The 19,379-nt window shown below is 44.0% G+C and overlaps 7 protein-coding genes across 7 annotated transcripts; 4 read left to right on the top strand and 3 right to left on the bottom strand.

Moving 5' to 3' along the window:
- Nucleotides 1–15: 15 nt before the first annotated feature.
- L199_008093 (uncharacterized protein) lies at nt 16–403 on the top strand (the record flags this gene model as incomplete). The annotated part of the gene is made up of 3 exons (XM_064893777.1): nt 16–18; nt 90–199; nt 298–403. 3 exons carry the CDS (start codon nt 16–18, stop codon nt 401–403), a joined length of 219 nt encoding a protein of 72 aa, XP_064749849.1.
- A 461-nt stretch (nt 404–864) lies between these two features.
- L199_008092 (uncharacterized protein) lies at nt 865–4,280 on the bottom strand (the record flags this gene model as incomplete). The annotated part of the gene is made up of 8 exons (XM_064893776.1): nt 865–891; nt 955–1,049; nt 1,107–1,221; nt 1,283–1,351; nt 1,425–3,486; nt 3,548–3,595; nt 3,705–4,084; nt 4,200–4,280. 8 exons carry the CDS (start codon nt 4,278–4,280, stop codon nt 865–867), a joined length of 2,877 nt encoding a protein of 958 aa, XP_064749848.1.
- Nucleotides 4,281–5,076: 796 nt separating this feature from the next.
- Nucleotides 5,077–6,675, bottom strand: L199_008091 (GTP cyclohydrolase I; the record flags this gene model as incomplete). The annotated part of the gene is made up of 5 exons (XM_064893775.1): nt 5,077–5,118; nt 5,181–5,283; nt 5,353–5,525; nt 5,627–5,931; nt 6,015–6,675. 5 exons carry the CDS (start codon nt 6,673–6,675, stop codon nt 5,077–5,079), a joined length of 1,284 nt encoding a protein of 427 aa, XP_064749847.1.
- An 810-nt stretch (nt 6,676–7,485) lies between these two features.
- On the top strand, nt 7,486–8,168 carry L199_008090 (60S ribosomal protein L37a; the record flags this gene model as incomplete). Its single annotated transcript, XM_064893774.1, has 4 exons — nt 7,486–7,527; nt 7,655–7,725; nt 7,791–7,848; nt 8,022–8,168. 4 exons carry the CDS (start codon nt 7,486–7,488, stop codon nt 8,166–8,168), a joined length of 318 nt encoding a protein of 105 aa, XP_064749846.1.
- A 339-nt stretch (nt 8,169–8,507) lies between these two features.
- L199_008089 (uncharacterized protein) lies at nt 8,508–11,561 on the bottom strand (the record flags this gene model as incomplete). Its single annotated transcript, XM_064893773.1, has 9 exons — nt 8,508–8,750; nt 8,811–9,096; nt 9,182–9,627; nt 9,709–9,817; nt 9,880–10,060; nt 10,206–10,570; nt 10,643–10,969; nt 11,043–11,356; nt 11,445–11,561. The coding sequence occupies 9 exons, from the start codon at nt 11,559–11,561 to the stop codon at nt 8,508–8,510; spliced, it is 2,388 nt and encodes a 795-aa protein (XP_064749845.1).
- Nucleotides 11,562–12,147: 586 nt separating this feature from the next.
- On the top strand, nt 12,148–15,061 carry L199_008088 (uncharacterized protein; the record flags this gene model as incomplete). The annotated part of the gene is made up of 8 exons (XM_064893772.1): nt 12,148–12,417; nt 12,478–12,632; nt 12,702–13,313; nt 13,375–13,476; nt 13,545–13,585; nt 13,648–13,760; nt 13,817–14,507; nt 14,583–15,061. 8 exons carry the CDS (start codon nt 12,148–12,150, stop codon nt 15,059–15,061), a joined length of 2,463 nt encoding a protein of 820 aa, XP_064749844.1.
- A 627-nt stretch (nt 15,062–15,688) lies between these two features.
- L199_008087 (uncharacterized protein) lies at nt 15,689–19,309 on the top strand (the record flags this gene model as incomplete). The annotated part of the gene is made up of 12 exons (XM_064893771.1): nt 15,689–15,996; nt 16,097–16,303; nt 16,365–16,692; nt 16,748–16,887; nt 16,950–17,217; nt 17,278–17,440; nt 17,495–17,636; nt 17,694–18,228; nt 18,292–18,450; nt 18,516–18,789; nt 18,854–19,180; nt 19,263–19,309. The coding sequence occupies 12 exons, from the start codon at nt 15,689–15,691 to the stop codon at nt 19,307–19,309; spliced, it is 2,898 nt and encodes a 965-aa protein (XP_064749843.1).
- Between the last annotated feature and the right edge of the window lie 70 nt (nt 19,310–19,379).

Raw genomic sequence — 19,379 nt, 5'->3', positions numbered from 1 at the left:
AAGTAACGATACATCATGGTATGTCCACTAACTCATCTCAAATTCTGTCTCATCTGGCTAACCCCTATGTCTGTTGTTCTTCAATATAGTCCGCCTTATTCAACTTCCAATCCCTACTTCTCGTTCTCCTCCTGATGATCTGCACATGTACGTATGTAAGAGGTACCGCCCCAGGTCTAGTAGATAGGAATAGAGAAGGGTGAGTCAATTCACTGCAATCCACTCCCTTGATCGTTTATCAGCAAAGCTCAATATGAACGAGTCGTTGTAGCTGATTTATATCATCCTTCGTGACAGATTCCTCGGGTTATTCTTCAAATGCGCGAGGATAGGCGAGAGGTTGTCGCCTTATGTGTCGTTGGCTTGTATAGCAATGGCCATAACGATAATAATGGGATCATGATCATGATAGATTCACTGGTGGGTAGAATTGGGGTCAGCCGAGAAGGGAGTATAACACACAGGAAAAAGGTTATATCATCTGAAATAACCTATAAACTCTAAAATGCTTATACGCCCATAAGTCAGGTAAAGTCACGGAGCGGTTTAGGGATTCTTAGCTTAGTATTGTGGCAGAAACTATAGTGACGAACAAACTCATATGTATAATAACCATTGTATTCTCAAGAAAGGGGATTGACAGGTGTGGTCAGAGAGAACACACAGAAAGAAGTTCTTTTATTTTACTGTACGCTGAAGCGGATTGCAACTACCAATCAATGAACTTCTTTTCTTGCATGATGTACGTATCAACTATCTTTCTCAGAACTTGTGCTATGTGCATACATACACCTTCATATATGATAACCCTCGGACCCCCAAAACTCAACTAACCATGAGTCGCCTTATACCCACTGATCCAATTTAGAGGTATTTATGCTCTTTGAGCCACTGTGAAAGGCAAGTCAGCTTCTATAAAACGTACAATGAGGAAAGTGTTATGTATCGACTGACCTTCTCAACATCCCCTGAATCTCTTTGTACCCAATCAGCAGCCGCCTGGATAGAATCGCAAGTTTGCGCGACAGCAGATTTGTATTTTCGAATATCTAATGGGTGGTGGATCAGCAATTGATATATCCTTAAATTGTCTGGGTAATGCTCACCTTTATCCTTGAAGAAGTCCTTGACCATCTTGAGATCATCATGAGAAGATAAAGATGCGAAAGCACCTTTGACGAGGTAATTGACACCGTATCCGTCAGGGTATCGTTTCATGAGCTGTGGAACCAAGTGTCAATGAAAGCACGGTAGTCAATGTTGAGTTTGAAGCCACACTCACAGTATCATACTCCTTGACAAAGTATTCGGCAATCTGTCTTCTAGCGTATTTATTAGCTGATAAACCGAACTACAAACGAATGTGCAAGATATCAGCTTCTCTTCATCAAGCTTGAAGTTGGTATGGATTAAAATGAACTCACGAAGAAAATATACAGATCCTGATCTTTGACACTCCCATCACCCATCATCTTAAACGTCCTATCTAACAATTCCCGATCCTTTGGCGAGGTTAAAGCGTACATCGCATCAACCTTCGTAGACGGATTAGGAGGTTTGTTATAAACATTCAACAATTTCTCGTATTCCGCTTTTCCACCATGTTCAACGACATTACTGAAGATCGTTCGTTGTAAATCAGGTGGGATCTTTGAATCGTCATTGTTCTCCAAGAAAGGTTGGAACCTCTCTTTAATCTCTTTCAGAATATCTTCATCCTCAGTAGCAGCAAGTGTACCAATGATCAATTCTCTCAATTCCTTAATCTCAGGTAATTCATCTTTACCACCTTCAAATCCTAATTTACCACTGAGAGGTTTGAACAAGTCGATTCGGAATTTATTGAATGCTTTTCGGATTGATTCAGGTTGTTCCCACCATGCACCTGATAATCTAGAAAGGGCAGAACCAATTTGTGACCAAGGTAAATATTCTTCTTCACCACCTTTCACAATTTCGTTGATCAAGCTTAACGATCCGGATGTCTTGGCATATCCTGCTCTAGCCAATGTAGCAGCATCTGATACTAATCCAACTCGATCTTCAATAGTGTATTTAGATGCTTCTTTACCCAATTTGACTAATCTTTCAGGTTCGTATGATACTCTGTATACACCGACAGTGTGAGCATTCAATTTGAACGAATCGTTTCCTTTCAAATCATATGTCGAAGATCTCTCTTCAAGAGTAGCTTTATGATCTACAGAGATCTTACCGTCTTTATCGAGAGTAGCTACTTCCAAGGGAACATACCAGATAGTTTCATCTTCTTCAGGTTTGACATCTCCAGTGGATAAGAATCGATTTTGGGTCAATTTGATCTTGCCATCGGAGGATTCTTCAACTTTGATCACGGGGAAACCAACTTTCAATGTCCAGTTCTTCATTATTTTGGCTACGTCCAATCCGGAAGCTTCGGAAATACCATCCCACAAATCTTTAGTCTCGGCATTACCATAAATATGTTTCTTCAAGTAAATCGAAACACCTTTGAGGAAAGTTGGTTCTCCTACGACGGAAGCTAACATTCTCAATACCGATGCACCCTTGGAGTACGAGATAGCATCAAAGATTTGGGCAATTTGATTGGAGTCCGGACAATCAACTTCGATAGGATGAGAAGACCTTTGAGAATCGAGATCCAAGGCACCTTGTAAGTGAGATTTCAAGAATTGTGATCTTGGTTTCCATTCTGGCCAAATTCGATCTAAGATGACTAATTCTCCCATTAAGGTAGCGAAAGCTTCGTTCAACCATAGGTTATCCCACCATTTCATAGTAACAATATCACCGAACCACATATGAGCGAGTTCATGACATTGGACGACAGCGACTCGCTTCTTCGCTGATAAAGGTGATTTCTCAGGGTCATAGAGATAAGCCGTAGTTCGTCCAGTGATCAAACCCCAGTTCTCCATAGCTCCAGCATCGAAATCGTGAGCAACGAGTGTATCGAGTTTAGGCAAGGCGTAAGGGATATCGAAGATCTCTTCGTAGACTGGTAAAGCCCATTTCTTGATGTCTAAAGCGAATTGAGCTTGTTTAATCTGATCTTTCGTGGCGTAGATCTTGAGAGGGACGGTCTTTCCGGTCAATTTGGAGTGATGAGCTGATTCGAGAGATACGAACTCTCCCGAAGCATAGGCGACAAGGTAGGTAGACATGAGAGGGGAAGTCTCATATTTGGTAATCTTCCATCCTTCCTCGTTGGATTCCGTCTTTCCTTCCGTCTTACCCTCAGTCTTACCCTCGGTCTTGCCTTCAGTCTTACCCTCAGTTTTGCCTTCGGTCTTACCTAGTGTAACGGATCCGCCAAGTAAAGAACCAATTTCGTAATTTTCGTTGAAGACATTATCGACAGAAGCGTTGGATGGGGCTTTCCAAGGTTTCTCAGAGATAGCAGGCATGTTACTAAGTGAAGTGTTCTTCTCCCTGGCGATCATCGAGATGGCGAATTTCGACTTGACGAGGGGTTCGTCCCAACATCTGTGGAATATGTCACAAATCGATCAGCTACGAGGTAATGGTAAGCAACAATGATGCTCACGGGAAAGCCTTTCGAGCTTCGGTAGCTTCGAATTGAGTGAGACCATAGCTACGAATATATCCATGTTAGCTTACCGATCAATCCTCAGACCGATCTGACTGATCTTTTCATGAAGAGGACCAAAAGAGGACGCTTTGTAAGCTGACAATTCACTTACATAGGTTTCTTCCCATTCTCATCTGGATCACCTTCCGATCTATAATACCCATGCATAGCAGATTTCAATTCCGCTTCGAACCTAAAGAAGATCTTGGTCTGCTTCTGACCCGATTTCAGTCCACCTCCAGGCAATGCGCTCAAGTCCAAGGTGGCCACATCGTTCTCTTCGTTCAAACTAAGAGCGGAAAGGGGGATATTGAGATTTGAGGTGGTCTTGAGATCTGAAGTGGAGATTGCGATATGGGTGATAGTGAGAGTTTTGTGATAGTGGAATTGAACAGAGGCAGAATCTTCTTTGATATCGAGGTGTACGAGGGCTTCTCCGCTGAATGTTGGTGGAGAAGCGACGAGATCGGTTTTGATGACCAGTTCGTAGAGCTGATCAGGGCGTTAGCTATGACCTAGATAAGTGATCACGATGAGGGAACACAAAGATCGTCACTGCGAAAGTTATGATCCGGCTATAGGTGACAATACTCATGAGATAGCTCACACTGGGATAGACATTGGTAGGTAGCCTGTGACCTTCTTGTTCAGGTGCAGAAGTGGCACCGCCCGGAACAGCGTTTGACATTATGCTATCGTCGATGTGAGAGTGAGTGCAGAGACAGATATTCCTTCGAGGTTGAAAAGCACGATTCACCGATTTGGTTTCTCGTTTGTGCGATTGAAGGGCGGGAGACTGAGATGAAGAGTAGGTCAGCAAAGCCGATCTCGAGGTCGATCGATGTAGCACTAGATGGACACCTCGAGAGGACATATACTCACATTGGAAGGTCTTGAAGTAGCGATCGAAAGATATCTAGTAGAACAAGGTAAAACTTTACTTTGATGATTTAGACTGTTCAAATATCTCAAAGGTCTTGTTATACCTCTGCTCAACATTGAATAGCCTGTCGATCAAATAGACGCACAGTCCAGATGATCGATAATGACCGTATGACAGTATGACCATGCGTCGTAGTGACGAGGGAAGGGATGGGCGACACGACAGCACGTTGACACTGACATTCCTCCACCATCTCGTGCTGTAACCGGGTAAACCCGTATCCGGCGCCTATCATTCGACCAGCTTTCAACTCGTAGGCGCCAATAATATACAGTCGCATTTCCAACTGTTCGTCTATGCATACACCCTGTTATAATTTGTTTATACTTTTATCTGATAAAAAGTGGACTCGGCGGCTAAGTATGGAAAGGATAGGATAGTACAGATGAATGCTATATGATAATTACAAATGATGTTGAACATGAAAGAAAAAGAACAACCGAAACAAGATGATCCGTTGAGGACAAAGATGGGAAGTAAGTGAATACGATAAGATGACAAGACGTATGATCTATGTTATCTATGCTGTGTCGAAAAGGGATCAACGATGAGTGACACTGGGTGTTCTGATGAGTGTGAGGAACTATTACAATGTCATTGACTATCAGCATCACCACCTCTTCTTGAAGGCACGGCACAACTTACCTCTTCTCTAGTCTTCTGCTGCGATCTGAAACATCCAAGCATCGTACTGGTAACAGTGGTAGCACCAGGTTTCTGTACACCTCTCATTGACATGCACATGTGTCTGCGTTCAAGCCAAGCTCATGGATTAGTACGAGACTTATCGAGATGGATGACAAGTCAAGCAACGTACGAAGCTTCCATCACAACAGCTACACCTCTAGGTCTTATGGCTTCTTCAACAGCCAGAGCTACTTGCTTTGTCAATCTCTCTTGAACTTGTAATCTTCGAGAGAACGTTTCGGCTATTCTAGCTAGTTTGGACAATCCCAAGACCAATTTATTGGGTATATAACCGATAGATATCTGCAAGTATACCAAAAAGCATCAGCAAGAAAAATCATCATGAACCACTGCATTGTGATAAACGACGAGAAGATCAATCCAATACTAGTATTATAACTCACTTTACCAGTAAAAGGGACCATGTGATGTTCACACAGACTAAACACCTCTATATCTCTAACAATTACCATCTCATCGTGATCCTCAGCAAAGACTGCATCGTTAATGACATCTACCAATCTCTCTTCATATCCTTTTGTCATCCACATCAAAGCCTTGGCGTATCTTTCGGGCGTACGTTGTAATCCCTCTCTATCTGGGTCTTCACCTATACATTCTAGAACCGTTCGAATGGCCGAAGAGAGTAACTGGAGATTGGCAGCTTTCTCAGTTGGCGATGAATGAAGTCGGAGATGGGTAGATTTGGCTGTTGAAACATCACAAAACTCAGTCCATCCACATTACAGGAACCACACAAAAATCTTCGATGAAGCAGTGCTTTGTACTCACCTGGCCAACCCAATCCTTCTTCATCAGCAATTCCTCTTTCCTCACCCTCATTTCCCGCTACATCCTTCACAACCCCCCTAGCAGCTTGAATCAACAGTCCATTCTTATCCAATTCATCTCTGACTTCCGTTCTCAGTTCATCCATGGATCTACCATCCGGTCTATGATCCATATCATCTTCGTCATCTCTCGTTGAGCGATGTATCGATGGGAAAGGGTATGCCAAGCTTCCCGAGGCAGATGCAGAAGCAGAGGTAGTAGGTGTAGTAGATCCGGATGTAGGTCTAAAACCATATCCTTCTCTTGGTGTTCGGGAATAATGAGGTATGTTAGATTGAGGTTGGAATTTGACTCTGCCAGTTGCTGGATCAGGTTTACTCAATCCTTGATTAGCTGGCCAAGGTTTATTCAACCCTCCCTCCGCCGAGGAAGAACCGGGAGCACCGGGTAAGCCAGCTTCCAAGCTTGATGTGTGAGTTGGGGGTGATCGGGCGTTACCGTGCATCCTTCCTCTTTCCCAGCTTCCTGTGGACGATTCGGATAACAGAGAAAGGTTGTTCAAGTTGGCAGTTGGGATTGGTCGTGATGAAGTAGGAGCAGGTGGATTACGAGTGGAGTTGGATGGTGAAGACGATAGAGTTGGTTTGTCGGACGATGACATTGTATGTTTCGTTGTTGAGTACGGTGATGAGAGGTATGATAAACGTGCTAATTCGATTAGGTGATGCTGTCGATGTTGGTCCTAGCCTCGACCCTAGTGTCGGTTCGAGTGAGAGTGCTTGGAGATGGAGTCAGAGCTTGAATGGTGGTGATGCCATCTCGATTCGAGGAGTGTGCATGATAACAGGGCACAGGAGTATCAGGCTGAACCTGAGGTGGGTTTGGGATAAAACGTGAGAAAGGGAAAGGATGCAGGTGATTCGCGTTTTCATCGGTGTTAAGAGACCATTGTGGCTTATCTCCTAAGGTTATCTTCGCCTTGTTCGGAGTGCCACACTCGCTGCTTTTCCACACTTACCCTCCGCTCTCAATGTCACCAGTCATTCGCACGTTCTGCTACCACACACAGCCAGACCAGACTCTCTGACTGCAACAGGTTAATTTTTAAAGGTTCATCTCAAACACACCTTCTACTTCTTTATCCTTCAAGTCGTATCCAACATTATCAAAAATGGTGAGTCATAGGCATCCAACTTCGTCAACACACGCAGGAGCAAGGGCATGGGTTTGGACATCGTGGGATAGATAGTAGGAGAGGGATGGCATGGCATATATCAACTACAACGCAAGTCAACATGGCAAAGGAGCGTCAACCAATTTGAGTTAGATAAGAATGGACGAGGATGGTATATATGGGAATCGGACAAGAGAGGGCCAAAAGTAAAGCTGGAAGAATGGGAAAGATTGCTGTGTTGTGAGGACATCAACGGAAGAAGGATTGTTTAATGGAAGAGTAAAGAACGATCCGACTATGACTTCAAATATCAAATACAGAATACAGCAAACCAACGCAGTCTCAACCACACGTCGACTTTGATCGGTGCTTCTTAGAATCATGCCCTTGCCCTTGCTCATGTTTATACATCGATACAGCATTCCGGAGTATCTAGTAAACTAACATATCTTTTGATGTTTTATAGACCAAAAGAACTAAGAAGGTCGGTGTCACCGGTAAATACGGTACTCGTTACGGTGCTTCCTTGAGAAAGACGTGAGTTGTGTTATTCAGAGTCATGCTTGAAGACATAGCGCTGACCTATGATACCTGGTCATTAGCGTCAAGAAGATGGAAATCACTCAACACGCTCGATACGCTTGTCCTTCATGTGGAAAGGTTAGTGAAAAACATACTCAAACACAAGCGAGTGGTATGCTGATCATTATCTTCCATTCCTTCTATTTTCCTCATTACAATCAATTACCGATTACCTCGACACGTCCACATCCTCTTCACCATATCCAACATCACCTATATGATCTCGTTTCATTACACTACAACACCAACAGAACGCCGTTAAGAGAACCGCCGTCGGTATCTGGAAATGTAAAGGATGCGCCAAGGTCTACGCCGGTGGTGCTTACACTTTCGGTACCCCCTCAGCCGCCACCGTACGATCAACCATCAGACGATTAAGAGAAGTTGCTGAAGTATAAGTTAAGCTACATAACTGGATTTGGGATCTTTTTTCTTTTTCTAGGAAGCGAAGCGGATGCTAGTAATGATCGTTTGATTGAGATGTATTGCATAGCCGACTGAATTGGATAATGGGCAATGCTTGTTTTTTTTGCCTTGCAAGGGGATTGCACAACGGGATTGCAATAAGTTGAAATGATACAATCTACAATGATATTTCAACTCATCGAGATCACGCACATGGTGAATCCGATCATAATGTTGGAACATGACTAATATTTTATCGGTAGTGATTTACAACATATCTAATCGTATCTGACAGTACGTACAACTAATTGCCGTATCACAGCCTTGCCTATCTACCATCCCATCCAATGCCCGAAGTTGACAGATTCTTTTTCCCTCATCCGATCTTCACCCTCAATACCATTCGGTAATTCGCCTCTTAAAGCAGTATCGTCATTAATTGATTTATCTACCCGAGTTTCGTTGCCGTTGACGTTGCCACTACCATTCAAATGGGCAATATTCGCATTGACATCTGAAACCACATTTGCGTTTTCCCTCGAATTGATATCACTTGGATTCACCTGAGAGTTACTCTTCAATTGAGGTAAAATCAACAGGTATTAACGGTACGAAGAACAAGAATGTGTACTTACACCCCATATACTTCCTGTCCAACTTTCAAACGAATCCATCAAATCCAATCTAGGTGGTATCCCCACACCGTCCGTCAAAAGCGAAGATGGTAAACTAGTCAATCCATTGAGTAAGTCTGTTTTGGTGGCTTCTTGATATATACTATCCAACTTATCTGCTTGATCCCATAAGGATGGATAGATGATTGCATATTGTCTTAGACCAGCTACGCAAATGAGGTATTCCGATCGCCCCAGGGCTGCGAGGTATTCGCCGGCAGCGTATATGGGGTGATTGATTATAAGTCTATATAATTCAAGTTTGCTATAAGCTCATGTGTATACTGCTGTAGAAGATGAATGTGGATTTGATAGAATCAACACAAACTTACGGATCCAATTTCAGATAACCATTCTCAGTCAACACACCAGTCAAAGCTGCTATTCGCAACGCAGCATGTTCAGCTTCTTCCTTTATCCTTCTTTTGATATTATCGATCTCGAATCGATCTCTACTGATCCCATTACTATCACCGTTGTTGGATTTTTCCTCTTTTATACCGAAATCTTGAATAGCTTTATGTACGATCAACCATAGATCATGATAATAACAATCACAAGTGCATGTATTAATGGCTTGAAGGAAATCCCAATTATCTGGCCAAATCGTAGGTATACCTATTGAAGATAGGTATTTGTCTCGCCATATCGAAGATGAATGGATGAACTCCCGGAGAATCTTAAATGGGATTCCATGAGCGGCGACCGAAGGGACCCAAAGTGATTTGGCTAGTGTGTACGTTATCGAACATATGGTGCGGTGAAGTTGGAACCATGTCTACAGGTGATGATACGAATGATCACGAGAGTCAACACTGGCCGTAGAAAACGGCAATGGACGAATGAGGAGACTACTCACAGCTTGATCAACAATGTTATGCTCCGTCCCACCTAACGGAACGATTATCGGTGCTCCCTCACTCAGCATGGCATGTTGGACAGGATCGATGTCGAAGTCTTCGGTTGATCTATCGGATCACTCAATGAGCATTGAGTGGATCGCCATCAATAGAGCAGCATGCGGACTCACAGCGATGGCTGTAATCTATAAAGAGCGGCCCGACTGGATTCTGACATCCTTGTGATCCATACGATGTTCAAGGATTCGTGCCGTACTTGCGGATCTTGTATTTTAGACCATTCCAGAGAAGAGTTCAGTCCCATCGAGAATATATGTTTTACCCCTGCTGATATCCAAGTCGCCTGATAACCTACATGTGATCTTTAGCAGATTGTCATAGTGCAAAATAATTACAATATATACATACGCTTAGAATCCAAATGAGTTACCTCTATATGAAATTAACCCAACGATCAGTTCCAGCTGATAATCATAATGATTGAGCATCTACTCACGACCTAGCAGATGTTCTAAGAACAAACAACTATTGGCATTCTCCAAACTAGGTATCCTGTAAATCCTGTTATGTTCGGCTACAGCTCTTGTCCTGATTACCATCAAACCTACTAATCTACTTCTCTGACGGGCTTTGAAGGGTTCGCCATCCCGAGACGAACATTCTTCTCTATCAGATTGGAATATTGGATGATCCGAGAACCTCGCTCCGTAGGTCATTACGATAGCTAGGAAAGTATGTGATATTGGACCTAGAGGGTGAGTCGAGGGTGATGCATAACGAGCTTTGAATATCGTTGAATCCAACAAGGAATATCTCGGTTGAACAATTGAAAAGAATGTTTCGATCAGATCGTCTATAAGACTTAGAGGACATCAATATATGATTTATTACACAGGACGTCTGGGCGAATGGGCTGAGTTGATGTTGACATACTCTTTCATAGATCCTTCATTCAAGGATTTATGAGCTTCGCTAGGCTCTTCGTACCATACCTTCCCATCTTGTTCTTCCCACAGATCGCTCTGCCCCTCTCGACAGAGTGAGATACTGGATAGGTCGTCATATCCATGTTCTGAAGTGGTGATGGCGACGGGAGAGAAGAGATATCCTAGCATGGCCTGCTGCGACGCTTCAGAGGTGACAGGCAACGGCATTCCAATCGAGTGGTTTATGGTGGGGAAGAGACTAGAGGGTGGTTGTTCGGGGAGCAAGGAGGGATGTAGTTGTGCAGAAGATAGCTGCGAAGAGATATGGAGCGACCTAGAGAGATGATATTACTATTAGGTATCACTTGATTTTGAGGTGTAAAATGCTTTTAAAAATGATGACTCACTCCATCGAATTGTTCCTCGTCATCGATAAGCTACCTTGTCGACTAGTTTCTCCAATCTCATACTTTGATAAAGTAATATGAGCACTATCTCCTCGACCGACTCCACTGTCTTTTAGATCCATATCACGGTTATCATCTCTTGAGATTTGCGAGTGAGACTCATCCGGCTGATTCCTCTTCGTGCGTTTCTTCGAAGTTGAAGATACATCTGCATTCTCGTTCGAGGATTTACGACTCTTCTTCGTTTTCGACTGCGCCAGGGAATCAATGTAGTTGTTCGTGCATTCTTCTCCTTTGCTATTGCATTGCTGGCACTGATATTTACATAACAATTCAAATCAGCTACCATTCAGTTTGAAGGATTGTGGTATTCGGGATAGGTCCAACAAATACTGTACATACAATTTGAGTTTTATCTGTTCTCAAACACCGTACTTTCCTCCTTCTACAACTATCACATGCCAGGTTCTGTTTCCGTTGACTCGGTCCAGGTAAGGTCGGGAGTGATGATGGTGCCATCTTGATTTGCAGCTAGTGTGGCTGAGGTGCTATGTTCTGTCGGTGTCACTGGAAAATGGATACTGGACTGGACCTCTGCTATTAACTCAGCCTTAGCTTTTTAAGAACCTATCGGTGAGCTCACCTTCACGGTTCACTTTTCAGCCATGAGACCTTGAATATGATGAGGAGCGGTCCAGCTGAGTGGCTATGTTCATTCCATTTCACCTGGTTAATCGCCTATCGTACTACTCGCAACAATACGAGTAATCTTTCGAGTAAACATAAATCTCTCCTCTCGGATCCGAGGGTAAGAACATCAATCAGATCTAATCTTGCAGGGTATCCACGTGGCTATGATATCATCAACGGCGATCACCGCTATTCAACCGCGGAAGTTATTTTGGGAAGAGCGATCAACAGATCAGGAGGTTGGTAAATAATGACAACAATCTCAATCTTAGATGTCGGAACATCCCATTGTCATATTGTATCGTACCGTCAACACTGGTGAAAAGCTCATGACAGTAGCACATCCGCATAGTGCAACGACTCCATACCCTCCTCGGTCTGAACTGACAAGACGAATGCACAAGTTCCGGACACGATGAAGAGAGCTAAAGAATCCGACTCAACTTCAAATGATGCGGAATCATTACCTACGACGTACAAACCTCAGACTCAAGCTGAAGGTGTAAAAGTCGGAAACAAAGGCAAAGGCAAAGAGAAAGCGACAAACCTATATCGAACTCAAACATGGCATGGATATGCACTTAGAAAGCGAAAAATGAGATTAAAAACTTTTGCGAAATATTGTCCGCTGGTATCCGCTATCTTCGCTCCTTTATCTACTTTGCTGGATATCCCTGCCCTGACAGTAAGTGTTCCTTTCCAGTCCTAAATCATGAAGACGCCTTGCTGATTTGTAGCTCTGTAGCAACATTGGTATGCGCGTGATGGATCTCCGCAGCCAGACCCTAAAGCATGTCTGGTGTTATCAGCTGTTGGTCTAGCTTTGAATATCATCGCTAATATCCTACTGGTTATGAGATTCTCTGCCAAGTCGAAATGGTGGTGGAAGCATTCGACTAGGTAAGTCCATCTGAGATTATGATGATGAACCAAACATGGCAGCTGACGGATTTTGCGTATATCGTCTAGGTGGTCACTTATATGCTGGTTAGGCAAGACCATCGTAGCAGCAATCAACCTGATCATTTTCGGCATTCTGGCGCGTAACAGTGAAGGATGGACATATTTAGAAGGGTTCTGGTGTGCAGTAATATCGATAATCGACGCTGGGATCATATCCATCACCTTGCTATTTCATTACTTCTTTGCGTTCGGGCACGAACAGCAAGATCAATCTGATATTCGATCCGAAGGTCGTCGATTCATGTTATCCGTCACGGCATTCATATCAATCCTTGCAGTTCAATCACTCGTCTTCTCACGTATTGAACATTGGTCGTACTCTGATGGAATATACTTCTCGACACAAGTTGCTCTGACTATAGGATATGGTGATTTCGCACCTACCACTTCAGCGGGCAAGGTTTTGGTCTTCCCTTTCTCTGTCCTGACGATCAGTCAACTAGGTAATGAGATTGCTCAGATTATTGGGTTTATAAGTGCGAGAGCGGAAGATAGGAGAGAGAAATGGAGAAAGAAATATGAATCTGCCATGCACAGAGAAGCCAATAAGGTTAGACCCAGGGCGAATTTGACTGAGGAGATGGCGCTTATCCATCAGATCAATCAAAGGGAAGAGCTGTGAGTGTGTCATCGCTGGAAAAGTTGGCAATCTGGCGTGTTTATGCTGATGAGTTTACAGTATGAGTCAGATGTACGATTTGTTCTGGAGTGCACTGTCACTTATCACCTTCTGGTTGGTGGGGGCTACCATTTTCTCGGAAATCGAAGGGTGGCCATATGGGTGGGTACTGAAGGCAGTCTTTCTATGATACGCTCCAATTAGCTAAATCGATGGTTGGTTTGGTGCAGTGATGCCATCTATACAGTCATGATTTTATCCCTGACCATAGGTAAATAATCTCGCGAATATGTATACTCGATTCAGAGCTGACATATGTCATTATTCGCACAGGTTTTGGCGATTACACGCCCAAGCAACCTGCTGGCAAAGTGGTATTTATCGTATACGCTCTCATGGCTGTACCTATCGTCACTTCCTTTGCGGTTCAGACTATCACAGGTCTGGTGAGTCTACGATTGCGTGATAAACGAACCGAAACGCTAATGGACCTCGCCCGTAGCTCAGTACATACTCTGAAAGAGGCGCCGCAAGAGAAGCGTTTCTTGTCGAACAGCGTCGAAGCCCTGAAGCCTTCGCTCCTCATGCCGATCTCACTTTGAGATACCATGAGTCTTATGATCAGATGAAGGGCAAATCGTCTTCAGATGAACATCCGGTACCTTGGCAAGCTCGGACTGATGGAGAAGACGGTCACGAACACCCTGACAGGGATTCGAAAAACAATAACGAAGACGATCGTGGCGAGTCCCCTTCAGATATGACAGAGGACGAAGATCCAACCAATTTTACTGTAACGGGCCGAAAGAAAGATCCTTCTCAGCATCTCGAACATGCCGAAGAGGAATTGAGAGATGATTATGATCGAGCGAAAGATATGATAGATGAAAGAGAGAAAGAAGCCAAAGATTGGGAAAGGAACAAAGTAGAACAACACGAAAGTCCCATGACAATGAAATCGAAAGATAAGAGGCAGAGGGAAGATACAGCGAAGACTCTTGTCGAGCATGAAGAAGTACCTAAGATGGATCCAACATCGGAACGAGACGAGGCAGACGAGAAGCAACTAGAAATTGATTTGTTGAAACAGTTGCTCAGGAAGACCATCCAATTTGAAGCGGAGGCTCGACAGATGTTATTGGATAGTATGGATAAGAGTGTCGCTAGGACTTTACTGTTGGCTGATCGGAATGGTGTGTACCTCTCTCATCTTTCGTGGTGACTACAATATGTGGTCGGTACTGACGGCACTTTACATGGATGCTCAGTACAAGTGAGAGACGTGAGAGCTCTACGGGGAGATGATAAAGATGTATTAGCGATATGGCAAGGTGAATCTGAGCAAACTTATCGCTCGAAACAACAAGCTAGTAGAGACATCGAGAGCCGTCACAATCCTGATTCTAGTGTGACGAATAATGAAACTTCGCCTGCACAGTCGAAAGGACAATTGGATATGCTATCTCGAGTGAGGAGGTATCGAAATACCTTTGCGGAGATTCTGGTCGTGGGAAGTATATTGCAGAAATTGGAAGGTCAGGAGAAAGAGAGATTTGAAAGATGGCGAGCGCAAGATGAAGATAGTCTACCAGATGAGAGACAAGAAGAAGCCGACGGCGATGATGAGGGAGCGACAGATATCGATAAACTTGCGGATCATAAATGGGATGGTCTGACTTTCCGAATATATAAGCGATGGGCGAGGAAAGTTAGGGAAAATGATTTACATAAGTGGGAGACTGTTTGATCGATACTATACGTTGATATGATTTTCATGTTTGTTGTAGTTTTTCTCGATGTTGTATGATTCTCACAGGTAGTATTTGGGCTATAGGATGCAATAGCATGGTGTTCACGAGCAAGTTCAATCTGCGTTGTTCAAAATCGGAGTCAAGCTTGTGCTGCAAGACAGTCGCTTGTCTCGAAGTCAGTGAAAGGAAGCAAACGAAGAGGCTTGGCTGGGGAGTGAGGTGAATGTGCCCACTTTCATCGGGAGTGCATAATTATGGGTGATATCCTTGTTCGAGCTCGCCATTTCGATGCTTCCTATATGTCGACACCCTCTTATAGATGGTTTCGGCAACCTGTATGCATCTTCAGAGATGGAGTGGGAAGCTCGCTGCCTTCACAAGCCTCAGTATGTACTGTGCAGGTGGTCATTGGCTGGACCCCCGTTGCAAGATGATTATCAGGCTCAACAGCCATGTCGCGTCTGGACGTGTCTGAGCAGGGACGCGTTCGTCTGCTCATTTTACCCTCAATTTGCCATTTCCATTTTCGTGTTCATGTCCTCTTTCTTATCTTCTATACTTTTCCCTCTTCAGCTATCTCTGAATTAACCTCAATCTATCACTCTTCCAGATACAACAGCACCATGTCATCTCCTTATCCCGGTGCGTTCCCACCGTCCTCCGCTCCAGGCGGATCACCCAACTCTTCCTCTTTACCTCAATCGCGAAATATCGATCCGTTAGCTTTTGACAATGTCCGTGGATTGGGCGGAACCATACCCGGTGCTACGGGTCAAGGTGACGAGGGCTCACAAGCTGGTGAAGATAATACGGACGGTACTAGGGCAGCTCAAAGGAGAGCTCGAGGAGGTGTAGATCCTGAATCTATACCTAGGGTTAAAGATGCAACCGGTGAGAAGGTCATGGAGAGTTTTGCATTGTTTTTGGAAAAGTTAGTGTATTATGCTACTTATTGATATATATATACTTAATAGAACGATCAAGATTGGTAAAAGAAAGTGACTGATGCTGACAATCTACATTTGATATAGCTTCACCGAACAGATCGCCTTCCCCGAGACACCAGCTTCGTTTCATGGTCAGAACCCCTTACCAGCTACGGCCGACGAGAGCAAATTCTACATCGAGCAGATCAAAGCTATGAAGGAGTTCGAGCTCACAACGCTCTACGTCGATTTTGGTCATTTGCTAGAACGAGAGGAAGTTTTGGCTCGAGCTATCCAGTCTCAGTATTATCGGTAAGCTGGCCAGAACTTCCCACCTCCCCAGACCAACTTACTAATTTCCTTTTACTGTCAGCTTTCTTCCGTACCTTCGACGAGCATTACAAACTCTGGTTCGAAAATACGAGCCCACCTATCTTTACACTTCCACTTCATTTTCATCCACCTCATCCGCATCCAGCTCATCCCTGACTACTCGAGACTTCAATATCGCATTCTACAACCTCCCACTTACTTCTGGTATACGAGATCTGCGAATGGACAGGATCGGTCAATTAATTAGTATAAGTGGTACCGTTACAAGAACAAGTGAAGTTCGACCTGAGTTGGTCAGCGGTACTTTTGTCTGCGAACAATGTAACGCTGTGATCAAGGATGTGGAACAACAATTCAAATACACCGAGGTGAATCAGCTTCCATATTGTACGTCATCCCAAGCTGACACTTGAGAGATCGTAGCCTATATTGTGTCAAAACCAAACGTGTAACAATCGGACCAACTGGTTATTGAATATTGAACAATCTAAGTTCTCAGATTGGCAGAAAGTCAGGATCCAAGAGAATGCGAATGAGATCCCAACAGGTAGTATGCCAAGATCGTAAGTTCGCTGACTTGCCTCAATCCGGTTCATGAGATGTTAGCTGATGTCAGGATGTTCAGGCTCGATGTCATTCTTCGATCGGAAATTGTTGAAAGAGCCAAAGCAGGTGATAAATGTACTTTCACCGGTACTTTCATTGTCGTTCCTGATGTATCTCAACTCGGTCTTCCCGGTGTGAACGCCCAGATGATGAGAGAGAATCAAGGTGGGCGAGGTGATGGAGGTGTCGCGAGTCAAGGTGTTACCGGTCTCAAGGCATTGGGTGTCAGGGATCTACAATATAAGACAGCTTTCTTGTCTTGTATGGTTCAAGGTGCAGATGCGAGGGTAGGTCGGCTTTGGAAAACAAGTCACGGACTTTGTCAGCTGAGTGCTCAATTTTTATAGGCTGGCGCTACCGATGTCAGAGGAGATCTTGAAGAAGGTGATGAAGATCAGGAGACATTCTTAAACTCGCTTACTCAGCAAGAGATCGATGAGCTCAAGAATATGGTCAATTCTGACAATATCTACCAACGTCTGGTGCAGAGTATAGCTCCTACCGTTTATGGTAAGCTCATAGCATGCAGACCAAGTTGGAAGTCAGCTTATGATAGATCCTTAGGCCACGAAATCGTGAAGAAGGGTATTCTCCTTCAACTCATGGGAGGGGTTCACAAACAAACTCAGGAAGGTATCCATCTCAGAGGTGATATCAACGTTTGTGTGGTTGGTGATCCAAGTACCAGTAAATCCCAATTCCTGAAGTAAGCCGGATCCATCTTCATTTTCTTCTTGGGTCGATGTAGCTGACAGTGTCACAGATACGTGTGCGGTTTCCTCCCTCGAGCAGTATACACGTCCGGTAAAGCATCCTCAGCAGCCGGTCTTACAGCAGCGGTCGTACGAGACGAAGAGTCCGGTGAATTCACAATCGAAGCTGGAGCGTTGATGTTAGCCGACAATGGTATCTGTGCAATTGACGAGTTCGACAAGATGGATGTAGCGGATCAAGTCGCCATTCACGAAGCGATGGAACAGCAGACCATCTCAATTGCCAAAGCGGGTATTCAAGCTACACTCAATGCTAGAACATCAATCTTGGCTGCTGCTAACCCGATCGGAGGGAGATATAATCGAAAGATGAGTTTGAGAGCGAACGTAGCGATGTCAGCTCCTATCATGTCGAGATTCGATCTGTTCTTTGTGGTCTTAGATGAATGTAATGAAAACGTGGATTTACATATTGCTCAACATATCGTCAATGTCCATCGCTTCAGAGATGCTGCTATCGCTCCCGAGTTTAGTACGGAAGCTTTACAAAGGTATATCAGATATGCTAGAACATTCAGTCCTAAAGTGAGTACGAGCTGTACCCATATGCTCCACCATGATGGCCGCTGATGAACGTTCTGCGTTCAGCTCACCCCCGCTGCGAGCGCTGTGTTAGTGGAAAAGTACAGATCGTTGAGACAGGATGAAGGTGGACCTGGGAAGAGTAATTTCAGAATTACCGTTAGACAATTGGAAAGTATGATTCGTCTTTCTGAGGCTATCGCTCGAGCGAACTGTCAAGATGAGGTGAGTAGAGTGCTTACGGTTTATCACGCTGTTTGACAACTGAGCTTATTCGCTGTCTTCTGTAGATCTCCCCTGCGATCGTACGAGAAGCATACTCGCTCTTACGACAATCTATCATCCACGTCGAACAGGATGACATCTCCTTTGACGATGATGATGCTGTACCTAATGGAGATGCTGATGGAGATGCTCAAATGGACGCTGCCGATGTGGCTGCCCTCGAAGCTGCTGAATCGAGCTACCAAGCTCAAACTTCTTCTGCTACTGCTCAGGCCCAGGCCGAATCGAGCTTACAAGGTCAGGTGGCAAGTAGCGGTAAGAAGAAGATGAGGATTACATGTGAGTGTGATTCACCCCTATGATCGATGTGTTGGAGAATGGTACTAATGGAGAGATTTTGTAGATAACCGATACATGGAAATCATGAATCTCCTTGTCCTTCATTTATCAGAGATAGAAAGGGAGAACGGTACAGGTGTAGATAAAGAAGAACTCATTCAATGGTATCTCGAACAGAAAGAAAGCGAATTCGAAACAGAGGAAGACCTGAATTACGAGAGGGAATTGATTGGAAAGGCCTTAGTGAAATTGGCTAAAGATAATTATTTGATGGAAATTAGAGGTGATGTTAGAGATGGGCTGGTTCCTTCTTCTACTACTGGTACTGGCGGAGAAGAGAGTATGGAAGAGAGTCTGGAAGGTGAAAGTGGAAAAGTATATTACCTCGTTCGTGAGTATCAGTATTTCAGCTTTCTTTTCCTCGTTCTCTACGGTTGGATATCAGCTGAAATACTTGCTGCCATGATTTGCAGATCCTCAGGTCGACCTTTCAGACTTATCTTCATCCATCCCTGCGTAATACGGGGATTCCAGTTAAACATTGGTTTCTTGTTTGTTTTGTACTTCTATATATGTCACGCTTTTTTTCC

Source organism: Kwoniella botswanensis, chromosome 3, assembly GCF_036426115.1.
Source record: "Kwoniella botswanensis chromosome 3, complete sequence".
Lineage (NCBI taxonomy): Eukaryota > Fungi > Basidiomycota > Tremellomycetes > Tremellales > Cryptococcaceae > Kwoniella > Kwoniella botswanensis.
The sequence above is the reverse complement of the archived record's forward strand: the minus strand, read 5'-3'. Positions and strand labels throughout refer to the sequence as shown.